The sequence below is a fragment of the Zootoca vivipara genome, chromosome 12 (assembly GCF_963506605.1).
Source record: "Zootoca vivipara chromosome 12, rZooViv1.1, whole genome shotgun sequence".
Lineage (NCBI taxonomy): Eukaryota > Metazoa > Chordata > Lepidosauria > Squamata > Lacertidae > Zootoca > Zootoca vivipara.
In genome coordinates, this window is record NC_083287.1 from 35,488,024 (window position 1) to 35,503,861 (window position 15,838).

Here is a 15,838-nt window from a genome sequence, read left to right on the forward strand (position 1 = left end):
TAAAAGAAGTGTTTCAGTTAAACACATTGCAAACTTTGTATGAGAAAGACTGTCTCGCCAGAGTGGTGCATGCTCTAGTTATCTCCCGCTTGGACTACTGCAGTGTGCTCTACGTGGAGCTACCTTTGAAGGTAACCCGGAAACTACAACTAATCCAAAATGTGGCAGCTAGACTGGTGACTGGGAGCAGAGGCGGGGCTAGCTACTCCAGCACCCTGGAGGCAGGGCCATGGGGGCGGGATGAGCATCCAAGGGGGTGGAGCGAGCTGCCTTCCTCCCTTCCTGCCTGCGCCGACCACATGCGCCGCTTCTGCGCAGGCGCAGAATGCACGCACGGTGAAAAGACTTCTGGGTTTGCTGACTTCGTAAGTCGAAACCTTTGGAAGTCGAGGCATTCGGATGTCGAGGTACCACTGTATATAAAAATGTAGGCATTGTGCACGCGGATGAAACAGCCTTTCTCCATAACTGCTGAACCGTAATGTAACAAATTTAGCCACAACGTTCCATGCCCATCAGGGTGGGATCTGGCATAATTTTTTCCCCAAAAAGCCACACCTTTCACACCTAAATTAATGATTAAACACAAAAAGTGGCGCCCAAATAAGCCGTCACCACCAGAAGCTCTGAAGACTCCAGCAGCTGCGCTGCCAGATGACATCACAAAATTCCACAGCAACCAACGGAAAACAGTCCTTTTGCAGCAACAAGGCCCAGCTTTTTCAATAGGCCGCAGCATTGCCAAGCAGGGAAAAACAAACAGAATAGGGCCTTTCACAATGGGGGGGGGGGCAGAGGGATGAGGCACAACAAAGGGAGGGGGAAAACACATAGCCATGGGGGGGGGGAGGACCCTGAGTCAGCCAAAGCAGTGGGGGGTGGGGTGGGTTGGGACAGGGAAAACTGAGTAGGCCGACCGCTAAAACGGCCATTCCACCTCCAAAGCCCAAGCCCAAAGCCTCTCCCGGTGGCTGCATTAATAAACGCCTGGCAGCATTAGGCAGTCGTTCATCATTTCCCCTAACACGCACTTGGGGGCACGGCGAGGGGTTTTTGCTTTTTAATTTAGTGGGCATTGTGTCACATGCGAGGTTATGGTGGCCATTTTAAGTAAGGGCAGTCGTGCCCCTTTTAACCTAGGCTTTATACTATGACTGATTGCCAGCCTCTGCATCTTTAAAAAAACAAACAAACACAGCCATGCACTTTCTCTCTCCAGTTTAATTCCTCAAACCAACACCACATCCTACATTCAAAACACCTACTCCAAAATTAGAAAATCCAAATAACCAAAATAAACAAACCACAAAACACACAACAATGCCCAAATCATACAATACCCACCAAAATGAATGACAACCCCCAAAATAAAATTAAACAATAGTAACTTCTGCTTCTCATGTTCTTATTTCAAACAAATTTAATCTATATATACCGGTATAAAAAATGTTCACGGTGCGTGCGCAGTAGCCAATGTATGGAGATACAGGGGGGAAGGGCCAACACTCCCTGGGGACAACAGAGGGCTCAGACAAAAGTAAATACTGGGAAATAGAACTCAGAAACTGACAGTTCCTTCTCCAGGGGTGGGGGCCAATGTAGGAAGATACAGGGGGGAGGGAGCAACACTCCCTGGGGACAACAGAGGGCTCAGACAAAAGTGCATGCTGGGAAACAGAACCCAGAAGCTGACAGTTCCTTCTTCTAGGGTGGGGGCCAAGGTATGGAGAAACAGGGGGTAGGGGCCAACACTCCCCGGAGACAATAGAGGGCTCAGACGGGGTGGGTGGGGGGGGAGGAGGGGGCTCAATAGCTCATGAGTCAGGACAGGGTGGGGCCAGTCACAGGAATGTGCTGGAGGGGTGAGGGGAGAAGGGGACTTGATAGCTCATGGGTCGGGACAGAGTGGGGGCAGTCACAGGGATGAACCAGGGGGTGGGGGGAGGAGGGGGCAGGTTAAGTCATGTGTCTGGACAGAGTGGGGGGAATCACAGGAAAGAACCACAGCAACGCGCGGCCGGGCCAGCTAGTCACTAATGAAATCTTTATTCCTACTGTAGCTTGACTATCAAGAATACTTTGGACATAACGCTTACAAAGACAAAGATTGCAGAGGAGTGATTCTATATTATTCATGGTGGAAGCCTGAATGGTGTGATAATTATCATGATTGGGTTTGTCAAATAAAGAGAGGTAAGATTACTTTTAAATTACAATGAGTTCGTGAAGCAAAGTGAAGAGGACTTTTTCCTGCACTGCTGAAACTGCCTTTTTTTTAAAAAAAAAACAAAACATGCTTGCTACTTGCCTGGTCTTTTGAGAGGAGGAAAAGATAATGTGAAATTAATTTAGCTTTCATTATGAATGTTGCAGAGCCCAGAGCTTTGGCTGCCATTTTGATGAGAACAAGCTCATTGTGAATACAGGAAGCTACTGACAGTTTCACACAGTGTTATTAGTTGTGTCTCAGAAATGTGATATGCTAGAAATAACCCTTTACTTTCATTGTCATGAACTCCTTTTTGGAATATGAAATAATGTATTACAATATAAATTGCACTATGGTTCGTTATAATGAGTATGTGTTTGATTTTTCAGGTGTACCGTTAAAACCGGAACCAAGCAATGATTTTGGTATGTTGGCCTATACTACCTTCCCTCGGGTCATACGGGTCTTCATTAAGTAGCATCATGAAAGGTGGGGGTGGATCTGCTTCAACAGCTCTCTCAAGTCAAGGATGGTTCTGTCAGGCGCTCCAATTCCTGCCTTCCCTCAGAACAAGCAGATTTTAAGTAGCCCTAAGGCAGTGATGGCGAACCTATGACACGCGTGTCAGACGTGACACGCAGAGCCCTCACTGCTGGCACGTGCCCCATCGGCCCAATCGCTGTGGTTGTTGTTTCCCCCCCCCATTTGTTCTCCCACTCCTCCTCACGCTACAGCTTGTCTCCGCTGTTAAATCCCGTGGTCAAAACCCCGGATCCTTTCTTGTTGTTGTTGTTGTTGCTGGTACCCAGAGATTGGTTTTTTAACCCTTTCTGTGCTGTTTTTTCTGGCGCTTTGGCAAACGATGATTGGGTGTAACAGTGTTCATTTTTTAACCCGTTCTATGCTGGGTTTTTTGGCGCTTTGGCAGACTATGTTGGTGCTGCATGTTAGTTCCAGCAAAGGTATTATTCGTCATTTATTTCTGTTCTCTTTCCCCCCCCAAAAGCGCAGCAGCTTTGGGGCACCCCCCAAAAAAGCAAAGCAACTTTTGCACCCCCCCAAAAAAAACCTCGAAAACTTTGGTCAGCAGCTCCCCCCGAAAAGCTCAACAACTCTGGGCACTTTGTGATAAATAAGGTTTTTTTTTGTTTGGTTTAGTTAAATAATTAGTTTTTTGTTTATTAAATACAGTTATATATTACAATTATACATTTTTGTTATTTAAACTATAAATATCACGAAATTATGGTTTTTTTTCTTGAAGTGACACACCACCCGAGTTATGCTCGGTTTTTTGGTGAATTTTAACACACCAAGCTCAAAAGGTTGCCCATCACTGCCCTAAGGAATGTAGGGGAGAAACTGCTCCAGCAGTTCTCTTCAGCCATTGAAAGTTTTCTAATGATTATTTATTTATTTATGCATGCCCCATTTCTCCAGCCACTCTGGGCGGCTACCAAAATGATGATGATGATGATGATGATGATGATGATGATGATGATGATGATAATAATAATAATAATAATAATAAAGCGATAAAACATCAAACATCAAAAACTTACCTTCTAAAAGTCAGCTAGTTGTTTATTTCCTTGACATCTGGTGGGAGGGTGTTCCACAGGGCGGGAGCCACTACTGAGAAGGCCCTCTTCCTGGTTCCCTGTAACCTCACTTTTCACAGTGAGGGAACTGCCAGAAGGCCCTCAGAGCTGGACCTCAGTGTCTTGGCTGAACAATTGGGGTGGAGACCCTCCTTCAGGTATACTGGACTGAGGAGCCAATGGTCTGGGCTTCCTCACTCCTCTGAAATGGTTCTGATAGGTAGCCGTGTTCGTCTGACGCAGTCAAAATAAATAAAATAATAATAAAGTTGTCCAGTAGCACCTTGGAGACCAACTAAGTTTGTTCTGGGTAAAAGCTTTTCTGTGCATGCACACTTTTTCAGATGCACTGAAACAGAAGTCACCAGACCCTTATAATGCATGCACACGAAAGCTTATACCCAGAACAACTATATATATATATATATATATATATATATATATATATATATATATCCTCTGAAATGAGTTACACAAAAATGCAGAAGGGCTGTAGCTCAGTGGTAGAACATCTGCTTTGCATGAAAGTGGTCCTAGGTCTACCATATGTCCAGGAAGGACTGGGAGAGATCCCTGACCGAAACCCTTGGGACCACTACCCAGCAGTGTTGACAGTACTCGACTAGATGAAGCAGTGGTCTGGCTTAGGCAGCTCCCGATGTTCCTAAGTTTCAGGTATATTCCTTGGCTGCTCATTATCACATTATCATATTAGTGAGCCTTTGGAGTGGTTCTCCAGCTGGGATCTTCAGAAAAACCACCTGATTGTCTGATGTTTAGCTGCACTAGGCAACTATTGAGTGTGAGTGAGAGTTAGAGAGAAATTATCTCATAGAATCATGGAATTGTAGAGTTGGAAAGAGACCCTGAGAATCATCTAGCCCAAATCCTCTGCACATCTACTTGGAAGTAAATTTCACTGATTTCTGTTAAAGAGGAATGGTTCCATTCCTATTCTACCTCTCGGACACAAACAATATCATCCACCGGGGATGAAGGCTAATGTGGTGCTTAACCCAGACAGAAATAGGTCAAAACCATCAGTTCTCCGAAAGAGCACCTGAACCATGACTAACCTTTCATGCACCTTGCCCCAAAACAAGCATATGGGTGGCTGACTAGCCACAATATGTGGAGACTTAAGATAGTACCTTTAAGCACGCACAGAGTGATTTTTCTTCAATCTTACATACAGTGGTACCTCTACTTATGAATTTAATGCGTTCCAAATGCACATTTGTAAGTAGAAAAAAATTGTAAGTCGAATCCCATAGGAATGCATTGGGAGAAAAAATTCGTAAGTAGAGTTATTCGTAAGTAGTATCCAAGATGGTGGACGGAGCTCCATTCGTAAGTAGAAACATTCGTAAGTAGAGTTATTCGTAAGTAGAGGTACCACTGTACTTGCATTTCATCCCCCACCCAAATCATGCCAGGATCACCACCACTGAACTAGTCAAGTTTTTCTTCAGAATCTTTTGTCCATGGCTCTGATGTGCTCTTCTATTTTAAGTACCGGGCCACACAACTGTTTTGTTGTTAGTTTAACTTAATCTGGAATGTAGCAGTGTTAAAGTATGGGGTGCTGGGGACAGTCGAGGAGGGAGGACATATTCACTGTCTGCTTCAAAACTGAAATAACACACATCACTGTTGGGGTCATCCCAATTAGGACTATTACTGTAAATTGCTTAGCTTCACCACTGGTTTTGTGGAGTAAATTTATTTGTACTATTGTATTTCATTTTATAATATTTAAAGTATTTTAAATTAAATGGGGGGGCATTTATTCTTCTTTTGCAGCATATCCATTTCAAGTAACTGAAGACGGCTGGATTGCATTCAGTGGCATGGAGTACTATTTCAGTAACGCAAGTTTATCTGCAGGAAGAGCCCAGAGATTCTGCAAAAAGCACGCTGGGGATCTTGCAGTTGTTGAAAGTGAAAGTGAAAGAAAGTTTTTGTGGAAATATGTAAGAAATATATGAGATGTATTTTCCTTCTGATCACATATCACTAGTTCGTTTGATTTTTGTTTGTTTTTTGAAGCCAGATAAATTATTTGATCGTGACCATTTCGTTGCCTGCTAAACCCTTTCTTCAGGATGGTGTCACCAGAAAATTGCAGAGATTAGCAGTGCAATCCTATGCGAGTTATGCTGCACACATCTTACACTCTGTGCAGCTTCCAACATATATAAAAACATAATAAAACATTAAACATTTTAAAAACTTCCCCATGCAGAATTGCCTTCAGGGGTCAGATAACTCCATATCCTCCAACACTTCCCCAAGGAAAATAGGCACATCCCAAGAAAAAGTGGGACCTGGGATCAAATCAGAAACAGGGATGGCTTCTCTAAATCAGGGACGTCCCTGGAAAATAGGGACACTTGGAGGGTCTGACTTACTTCACTCAGCACTAAAATCAAAGCTCTGTTTCTCCCACAGCCTCCATTGCAGCCTGAGGCTATGCTCCTGGAGAGAATTATTTGCCCATCCTTTCTACTCTGGTGCTTGAGAAAGAGAGAGCAAAGACCAACCCACACAAAATGGAGATTTCTAACCGAATACAGTGGCCCTTCGACTTACGAATTACTCAACATCCTAAGTTTCCGACTTACAAACGGGAAAAATGGCCGCACGCTTACAAATTTTTCTACATCCGAACGGATGTTGGCAGTTTTAAATACAGTTTCAACGACTTACGAATTTTAAATGCGGTTTACTCGACTTACGAATTTTTCCAAATTTTTTTTTTCCTATGGGAAAACGCTTTTCGACTTACGAATGTGCATTCGGAACGGATTAAGTTCATAAGTCGAGGGACCACTGTACCTTTGTCATGTGAGAGTCAGCAGAGATGCATTCTAAGTAAATTCTCAACTGTCAGCCACTCTGCTTCTCCGGTGTTTAGCTTCAGTGGAAGTTTCCATGCTACACTTACAGCAGAACACATACAGAGAACAGAGTTATTTTCCATTTCAATGTACAATTAAACACTGTCACTTATACTTAACAATCAGGGCAGGGCTACCAATGGTATCTTTCCACTCTGTTGGACAAAGCTGGGATCTCTGCCACAGCAGAGACACCTCAGCCAGCAGCCTTCCTCTTTAGGCAAGCATTGAGGTGATCATATGCCACCCTAACACACACACACACACACACACACACACACACACACACACACACACGATCCAGGTATGAATATAGAGAGGTCTGGATTCAAATTGTTGAAGAAATGAGTTACATGCCCTACTTTTAAGCTCAGTTGAATATAGCAGTATTAAAATCTCTTCAAGTTAGAAATGCTTTGTGTGGTGAGAATTTGGTTTTCAGACAAAATACCTTTTCCTCTATTTTATTTTTTGTTTCTTCTTTTCAGCACGATGGCAGTTAAAGTAAAGAATCACAACTTTTGAACTGAAAAGCTTTTAACTGTGATTTTAAAGAGCACAATCGCTGTTGCTATTGTTCATCGTTACTAGCTTCTTTCCATATGGCCTGATTTGTAGACTCTGAACTTCCTCTGGAATAACTGGCATATTTTCAACTGGAGAACAGCAGTACTTTATTGTGTTTCTTTCCTATCTTTCCCCGTGTATGTTATAGGACATTACTTTCAGAACTGAAGGAAACCCTTTCATTGGTTTAATTCTGGGTCCGGATAGAAAATTTGGGTAAGCGAACGGAAAAATAAAAAATGGAAATCAGATTTTTTAAATGGTAATTATTAAGTTTCTCTTAGATAATAGCTAGATTGGTATTAAATAAACTGGATATAAGGATGTTCTGCCAACATTTTAACTGACTTGAGCAAATACACTGATTGACACTACAGGCCCATGGTCTCTGCGATGGTGCTCCAGGGGCCATAGGAAGTTTGCATTTCTTGCTCTGAGAGTGCAGAGGGAGGTCTGATCTTGGAGAGGGAGATTCCGTTCATCTACCTTGTCCCTATCTTGTTCCATTGCTATGAAAGCTCAATGTCAGTAAATCTGGGAAGCGAGTGTGGCAGAAGCAGGCTAGGGGAAAAGCTTGACTCCAAAGATCCAGCACCCACATGCAGGGGCATAGGAAGATAGGGGCGGTGAGGGCGGGCCGCCCCGAGCGGCGGGCTCCAAGGGGCGCCATCACAGGCACCCGCCCCGCCCCCAGAACGCATGCCACGCCCCTCCGGGAGGCGCCCCCACCCCTGGAACGCATGTCACGCCCCTCCGGGAGGCGCGTCGTGCCCCAGGAGGCGTGCCACAGCCCTGGAATGCATGCCCCTCCCCGCCGGGAGGCACGCCCCACCCCCGGTGCTGGAGCATGAAGCTCCGCCACTGCCCACATGCCCCTAAACTGTGGAATAATCCATTTTCCCAATGGAAATGAAATAATTTCATGGGCGGCCGGGGGGGGCAGTGCAAATTTATTTCCCTCTGTCCATTCCCTTCCCTCTCTGGCTTGCCACTGGGATTATACGGATTTACCCACACTTACCTTTGCACTCTGCTTTCCAGGCATGATCCATGCTTTAAAGTTCTGTGCCCATGCCTGAGCGTCCCCTCCTCAGCGCTTTCCCCATGAAAACCCACTCTTTACTGCTGAATCGGAGCTAAGAACAAACTCTGGACCCCCCCTCCCCCTCTGAATGTCTGTTTGCTCCAATTGAGCACTAAAGAGGAGGTTTTTGTGGGGATATCTCTGCGGCAAGGAAAGCAACAATGCTTGGACAGAGAGCTTTAAAATTGGGCCTCTGCCTGGAAAGAGCAGGACAAAAGGTAAGTGTAGACATGCCCTAAGACTCAGAATTATCTCTTTTATTCAGAACTCCTTTGCCTCTCCTATTTGCGTTAGGGCTGATAGTGCTATATTTCCTCCAAGGCTGCCACACTCCTTTCTCCCTGTACTTTCTTTCTCCTCTAAGGAAGAGGGCACCACTCTCCTCTCTTCCTGAATCCTCCTGGTCTTGTACATAGCTTGGATGCTGCGCACCCCTAGTTTCTGTTGTCTTCTGCTCCCAACCATACTCTGAAAGTGGTTCAGAAATGATGTTCAGCCTTTCATGACACTGCAAGAAGAGGGTGAGAGTACTTTTCAGCTGGTATTCCTATCACATTGCCCCACATTCAGACCGCATCCCTCACCATAAGGAGGCTTTTCAATGTATTTTTTTTTATAATCGCCATTATATCCATTAATCCTGCTCAGCATTCTTAATGTTGCCAGCTGTTCTTGAAGGGCCAAGTTGCAGGCTTGGAAATTCAACACCTAAATATTTCTTTTCTTAGCCTGACATTCTCTTTGTTAAAAACAAAACAAAAGTCATCGTAAACTTATGAAGTGCGAATGAAGGACTAAACACCGCATATTATTTTCTATAGCTGGGTGGATAGAACTCCAGTGACCTATGTAGCCTGGGCACCCTACGAACCCAACTTTGCAGACGATGTTGAAAATTGTGTGGTCATGTATCACAAATCAGGTAATTAGAATAAAATGTTACCATTATAAGCAGTTATTGAGAATGTGAATGCTTAATGGTGAGGACTAATATGAATAGGCACCACACACTGAGCCACAATCACTATTTCATCCAAAATTAAAACATTAAACCGAGGATAATCCATTATGTTAAACCTCAATAATTGTCTTCCTTTGGATAGGACAGGGTATTAAAGTGCTTTAAAGGATACTGAGGCATGGCCCCTCTTACTACTACTAGCTATTTTTGCTTTTTTAAAAAAGAAAACTCTGGTACTTGGAGACATAGGGAAGTTAAACAGGAGAAGGATTTTATTTTACAACAAAATGGGTAAAACAAAAGATTTGTCAGGAGATAGAGTTCTTTCAAGAAACCATTGACAATAATAATAATGGATGTTAAGGAGGGTTCACAGGACTGCACTGTGTTGCCTGCCTCCCTGTGTAGGGGGGAGCCCAGGCAGCCACTTGTCAGGCACACACACACACACCCATGTTGGTTCAGTGAGGGGGCCTGGGAGTGGACAGGGCATGGTGGGAATCCCTGTGTAGGGCACTTGGTTCATGACCCCCCCTGCCCAAAATTGTGGGCCCCCTGCCCACCAAGCTACACCCCTGTCTGAAACAAGTTGGTACTTTCTGCCAGTTTCCCAACCTTCTATAAATCAAATTACTGAGGCTCCTCTATTAGTAGGCTATACCAGACCGGGGGATCACCCACCCAACCTATCTTTTTTGGGGGGTTATACTTCTCTCACTGAAAGTTTTATTCCCTTCCGACTGCACTGAGACCCGCGTAGAGTGTCCCCTCACAACTCCACTTCTCCTGCCTCAAATTCAGCTACCCAGTTCTCACTGGTCCTTATACTGCCTTTCAATCTAAGCTTAGAGACTTCTTTCTCTGGGTGTGGGTATTTTCCTCAGGGCGGAGTACACCCTGCTCAAAGGCTATTTATAGTATCCAGATCAGGGGTCCCCAAACTTACCTCGCCGAGGGCCGGTGCCGCCAGCGGCGATCGCGCTGTGGTCCGGAGCGTGCGGGAGTGCGTGCCCATATGCGTGCGCACCACACGATTTCCGGCCCACTTCCGGGTTGCCGGAACGCTGGAAATAGCTTGTGCACATGCGCATGGGCCTCCTCCGGCCCGGAAGCGCGCCAGAAATGACATTTGCGCATGTGCACAAGCTATTTCCAATGCTCCGGCAATTGGGCAGCCCCGCCGTTAAGAGTGGGCGGTGGCGGGGGCTGCCGGGGGCCGCATAAAAGAGCCTCGCGGGCTGCATCCGGCCCCCAGGCCTTAGTTTGGGGAAGCCTGATCCAGATGAATGCCAGGAACTCAACTCTCAACTGCTTTCTTTTTTCCCTCCCAAAGTGCTGAGCCCACCCTGCTCTGGCTCGCTGCACCCACAGCCAGTCAGAGTGAGGCTGCAACTTAGCTCTCTGCATCACCAGACTCTGGCCTACCTGAGCTTTCCATCACAGATACAAATCAAATACTTCTGACTAGTCATTGTTAGGATTGGGTTGTAATTCAGCATCCTCTGAGCATACAACAAGACAGAGTTTAGGAAATACTACTTTGACTTGTTGCTATTTGTCGTTTTAGTAACCTTGAGGCTTTAATTAAGTCGTTTCTAATATGAAGAACTCCATATATATGTTTTTACATTATAAACCACCTTCCTATATGAAACAGCCTAGTGTCTCAAAAGAGATACTTGCAGTACAACTGTTATTGTTGCTTTTCTATTTTTGTTGCTAAGCTTTCACTTGGAATACGTACCTGATGGGCTGTACTAGTGATTTGATCTTAACTGTTGACTCGTCACAACTTCTCTGTTCAGGCTTATGGAACGACCTCAATTGTGAAATTGAGAGTAGATTTATCTGTGAAAGGCGTAACAGTTCTGTCCCTTCAACTGTTGCTCCGACAACACCTGAACCTCTTGGAGGCTGTCCTCAAGGCTGGGACTTCTTTGGTAACAAGGTAACCAATGCAGCTATTGCAAACATATTGGTATATTAGCCCTTTTCAGATACTATGGCACAGAGAATGAATACTTTTCCAGAGTAGTTGAATATGCAGAGATTGCCCTCCACGTCCACAGTTCTATTCTATAGAATGGCTCTTTAGAGTGCTTCCCATGAAGGGGCATGAATCCTGCCATCAGGATTCCACATCCTCTCTCAACCTTCAGTATATGCTATGAAGACTGAAAAGGTCTGTTGAGCTGCAACGTAACAATGAAAGTGGTAAATAATGTACCCTGCGATGGGGTGAGCTCCCATTGCTCGGTCCCAGCTCCTTCCAACCTAGCAGTTCGAAAGCATGCCAAGTGCAAGTAGATAAATAGGTATCACACCAGTGGGAAGTTAAACGGCGTTTCGGTGCACTGCTCTGGTTTCGCCAGAAGCGGCTTAGTCATGCTGGCCACATGACCCGGCAGCTGTACGCCGGCTCCCTCGGCCAGTAAAGCGAGATGAACACCGCAACCCCAGAGTCGTCTGCAACTGAACCTAATGGTCAGGGGTCCCTTTTACCTTTTATAACAAAACAAAACCTAATGGTCAAATAGGGAAATTTTAATAAAAGCAGTAATTTTCAAAGTTCAAGCATCAGCTGCCAAAAGGAACAACGAAATAAATTTCAAACTAAGTTTTGAACATTCAATTATATTAGCATTTATCAAGGGACAAAGCACTATCATGTTGCAAAATGGAAGTATCAGTGAAAGTGAAAAATACTGTGAATACAACCCCTCCCCCAAAAAATAATATTTTCAGGGTAGTTTAACAATTTTTTTATAAAAATTGGCATTTTAAAAGCTCAAGATATATGTGAGCTACGGAAAAGAGCATTGAAAGTGGCTTCAACCTAAGTGTTCAGCATTTTTTCTTGCTTTAAAGTTAAATTAGCATTTATTAAATGACAATCTGAAAAAATACAGACTGCTTTCTCCCAAATGCTGTCCCATCCAGGCCTCCTAGAGCGAACACTGAAAAGTCCTGTTCCTCATTTCTGCCTTCCTCTATTTTCGTCCAGTGGCGTCATGTGATGTTGATGTAGGCCCTCTGTCAATGGCATATCTGCACTTGCAGAGCTATCAGCAGACATAGCTGCCCTTTCTAGAGTACATGATCTCTCCCCAACCCTGATCCCACGGGGTTCCCCCTCCAGTTTGTGAATCAGGGTGGTGGTGGTTACAATGACTCTAAAACCCAGTTAAAATATCAGTTTCTGCTACTGCTACCCCGGCACCATTTCATGACTGTTGACTGCATTAAACAATTCATGGGTCACGGGATTTAGAAGTTTCCCTCTCCCTCACAGTGCTTCCAACTATTTGGTCTTCATGAAGAAGAAAGAAAAAACTGGTCTGCTGCACAAGCTGCTTGCCAAGATCTAGGAGGAAACCTGGCTAGTATTCCAAACAAAGTCGTTCAAGGTGCGGTCAGTGGTTTCAAAACACTCTGCCTGCCCACTAGCTTCCACTCCATTGCAAACTCCCCTCTCTTTAGCTAACCAACTCCCTTTCCTCATCCCCTCACAGCTCACCCCAGCCCCATGTTCCCCATTCCCTGACAGCTCCACCAGTCCCTATTCTCCACTACACCCAGCCAGTTATGAGCATGACTGAAGATGTGTGCAAATATCGTATAGAGAGAGGTCTCATATATGAAAAGTCCTGGCACTCCTACTCAAGGTATCTTCCCGTCAGAGGAATTACTGGAATGCGACTCCTTCCCTTGCCATTTAGGAAGTGCCTTGGGACTCTCCAGACCACATGAAGGAGCTGGAAACCAGGGCGCTGGTGCAGCAGTGCATGATATCAGCTCCGTCCATGTGGCTCCAGGAATCCGATTCCCCATTCAGTATGGGAAGACTCCATTCTGCAGAGATTCTCACATTACAGATGTCAGAAGAGTAAATGAGCCCATAGTTATTTTGCAAAATGCATGGGTGGCTACAATTAACACCACTTGGCAGGGCCAGCTCAGAACATTTTGTTGCTCCAGGCAAAATGGAAAATGCCCCAAGCCACTGCCTCCCCCCGCTCTGCGGCCACCAGTGCCTAGAGATGACTTGGGGAGTCAAATGACACTAGGGAGGAGGAGGAGGAGGAGGAGGAGGAGGAGGAGGAGGAGGAGGAGGAGGAGGAGGAGGAGGCAGTGCTGAGCGCTCGACAGCAGTGAGCAGTGGTGGTAAGCAATGAGCACCTGCCTAGGGAGACCAGTGAGCGTATAATGTTTTGAAAAATGCATTGAATTTGCCATAGCTCACTGTTGCTATCTAGTGCCACATTTGTATATTGCATTTTACAACACACTTAAAGCGTTTTATTTGCACCTGTATAGCTGTGTCCTATGTAAGGAAAATAGGCGATGGCGAAAAATGAATGATACCTCCAAATTGTAGGAAAGGCAAAATCATGACTCCCCCCCTTCCCCCCCTTCTAAATTCCTTCAATTTCAGAACTAAAGCCTTCCTAAGATGGCAGAAAGCAAATGACATTTATTGTAATCGTGGTATATTTGCCCTCTTTCCAGGTGGAGAACATGGTGTGCTAAATTAGGTGACACTTTGGTATGACCCAGGAGCATGCATAAATAAATAAATAAATAAATGCCAACGTGGTTCCCTCCAGATGGTGCTGAGCTATAAATCCCACCAGCTCAAGCCAGCATGGCCAATGATCAGGGATGGTGCGAGATAAAGTTCAAGAGCATCTGAAGGGCGCCGTTCGAGTTTTAAAAATAATAAATGTACCCAAGATAGAACCAGTTTAGTTCATTATATCCTATACAATGGTGGGTGGCGCTGTGGGTTAAACCACAGAGCCTAGGGCTTGCTGATCAGAAGGTCAGCGGTTTGAATCCCTGCGACGGGGTGAGCTCCCGTTGCTCGGTCCCAGCTCCTGCCAACCTAACAGTTCGAAAGCACGTCAAAGTGCAAGTAGATAAATAGTTACCACTACAGCGGGAAGGTAAACAGCGTTTCCGTGTGCTGCTCTGGTTTGCCAGAAGCGGCTTTGTCATGTTGGCCACATGACCTGGAAGCTGTACGCCGGCTCCCTCGGCCAATAAAGCAAGGTGAACACCGCAACCCCAGAGTCAGTCACGACTGGACCTAATGGTCAGGGGTCCCTTTACCTTTATCCTATACCAGGCATCCCCAAACTGTGGCCCTCCAGATGTTTTGGCCTACAACTCCCATGATCCCTAGGTAACAGGACCAGTGGTCAGGGATGATGGGAATTGTAGTCCAAAACATCTGGAGGGCCGCAGTTTGGGGATGCCTGTCCTATACTAACCATTTATAGCTAAAGGGCATTCGTTTAACAAATATGTCATGTAAATATGTGTCTTTATTTTCATTCAGCATTCCTGACACTGCATTTAAAAAGTGCTTCAACTGATCCTTGGATTGGACTGAGTAATACTTTTAGTCAAGGCGCATTTGTATGGAAAGATAAAAGTGATGTCTATTATACAAACTGGGCCAAAGGCTTCCCACTTGGGAATTATGGTGTAAGTACTGCCTGTGAAGGCTTTCATCTCTGTCTTTTGGATCCATGAAGCTACTGTCACGATGGATCTAATCCCCTCCAGCAGATTGCAAAACTGCAAGTAAAACTGGTGTCGAAGAGGCGGGAACACAAATATCCCCAATTACGTGTGTCCTATAACAGAACCCCAGTGTAAGAGGCTTCCATAGGGGAGCTGCAGAATGAATGTGGTTGGTCAAAGGAGCAATGGACTCAAAAAGGTTGAAAACCATTGCTATAGAAGAATCGGGATTCAAAATGACCTTAGCAGATTAGACAATGGCTTCTATGGGTCCAAGAAATCCCAATCAAAATGTAACCAATGTTACTCTCCTCCCCCTACCCCTTGAAACATGAAATGCCCTCTGTAGTAGGGCTGTATAAAAAAAATTGACCAAGTTTCAGGCCTAAACAAAGACCAGAGGCTTTTCTTCTTGGAATAATTGAGTCAGACGTCCCCAAGGACCAAAAAAAAGAGTATTTTTCTATGCAACAACTGCAGCTCGGATTTCATATGCTAAAAAATGGAGGGGGGGAGCAGTCCCAATGAGGGAGGAATGGTAGTTGAGGATGACAGAATATGCAGAACTGGCAAGTTTAACCAGAATGAGAGAACAAGAGGAACAGAGTATTTAAGGAGGGTTGGAAAATATTTGCAGAGTACATGAAGAATCATTGCAAACAGATTAAAACATCAGTAGGTTTAAATTCAGCAGTATAAGTTGAGATGAAATGAGAAAGATAAGGAATGACTAGAATATCCAGCTGCAATGGCTAGTCGAAGGAAGCCATGGAAAGGCAGAAAGGAAGTCGATGTTTAATTCTTTAATGTATGGTTATAATGAATGTAAAAGAATTTTAATGATGAAAATCACAAAAAATATTGGTGTGTGTGTGTGTGTGTGTGTGTGTGTGTGTGTGTGTGTGTGTTTCAAACCAAAACAGGCAGATTTGGGAAGATCCAGGCATCAGTTGAGTAAGGCTGATATATCCCTAGATCACTGTGGGT

At 44.8% G+C, this 15,838-nt stretch overlaps 1 protein-coding gene across 3 annotated transcripts in view; it reads left to right on the forward strand.

Annotated features, from left to right (window-relative positions):
• The window catches only part of LOC118091811 (macrophage mannose receptor 1), a 52,257-nt gene that overhangs the window by 15,931 nt on the left and 20,488 nt on the right, over window positions 1–15,838 (forward strand). For all 3 annotated transcript variants that reach the window (XM_035129237.2, XM_035129238.2, XM_060280793.1), the window contains exons 15-22: window positions 2,061–2,193; window positions 2,599–2,634; window positions 5,614–5,783; window positions 7,426–7,493; window positions 9,183–9,283; window positions 11,128–11,270; window positions 12,615–12,729; window positions 14,664–14,812. In XM_035129237.2, coding sequence (XP_034985128.2) covers window positions 2,061–2,193; window positions 2,599–2,634; window positions 5,614–5,783; window positions 7,426–7,493; window positions 9,183–9,283; window positions 11,128–11,270; window positions 12,615–12,729; window positions 14,664–14,812 — 915 coding nt within the window. The remainder of the gene's footprint in view (window positions 1–2,060; window positions 2,194–2,598; window positions 2,635–5,613; window positions 5,784–7,425; window positions 7,494–9,182; window positions 9,284–11,127; window positions 11,271–12,614; window positions 12,730–14,663; window positions 14,813–15,838) is intronic.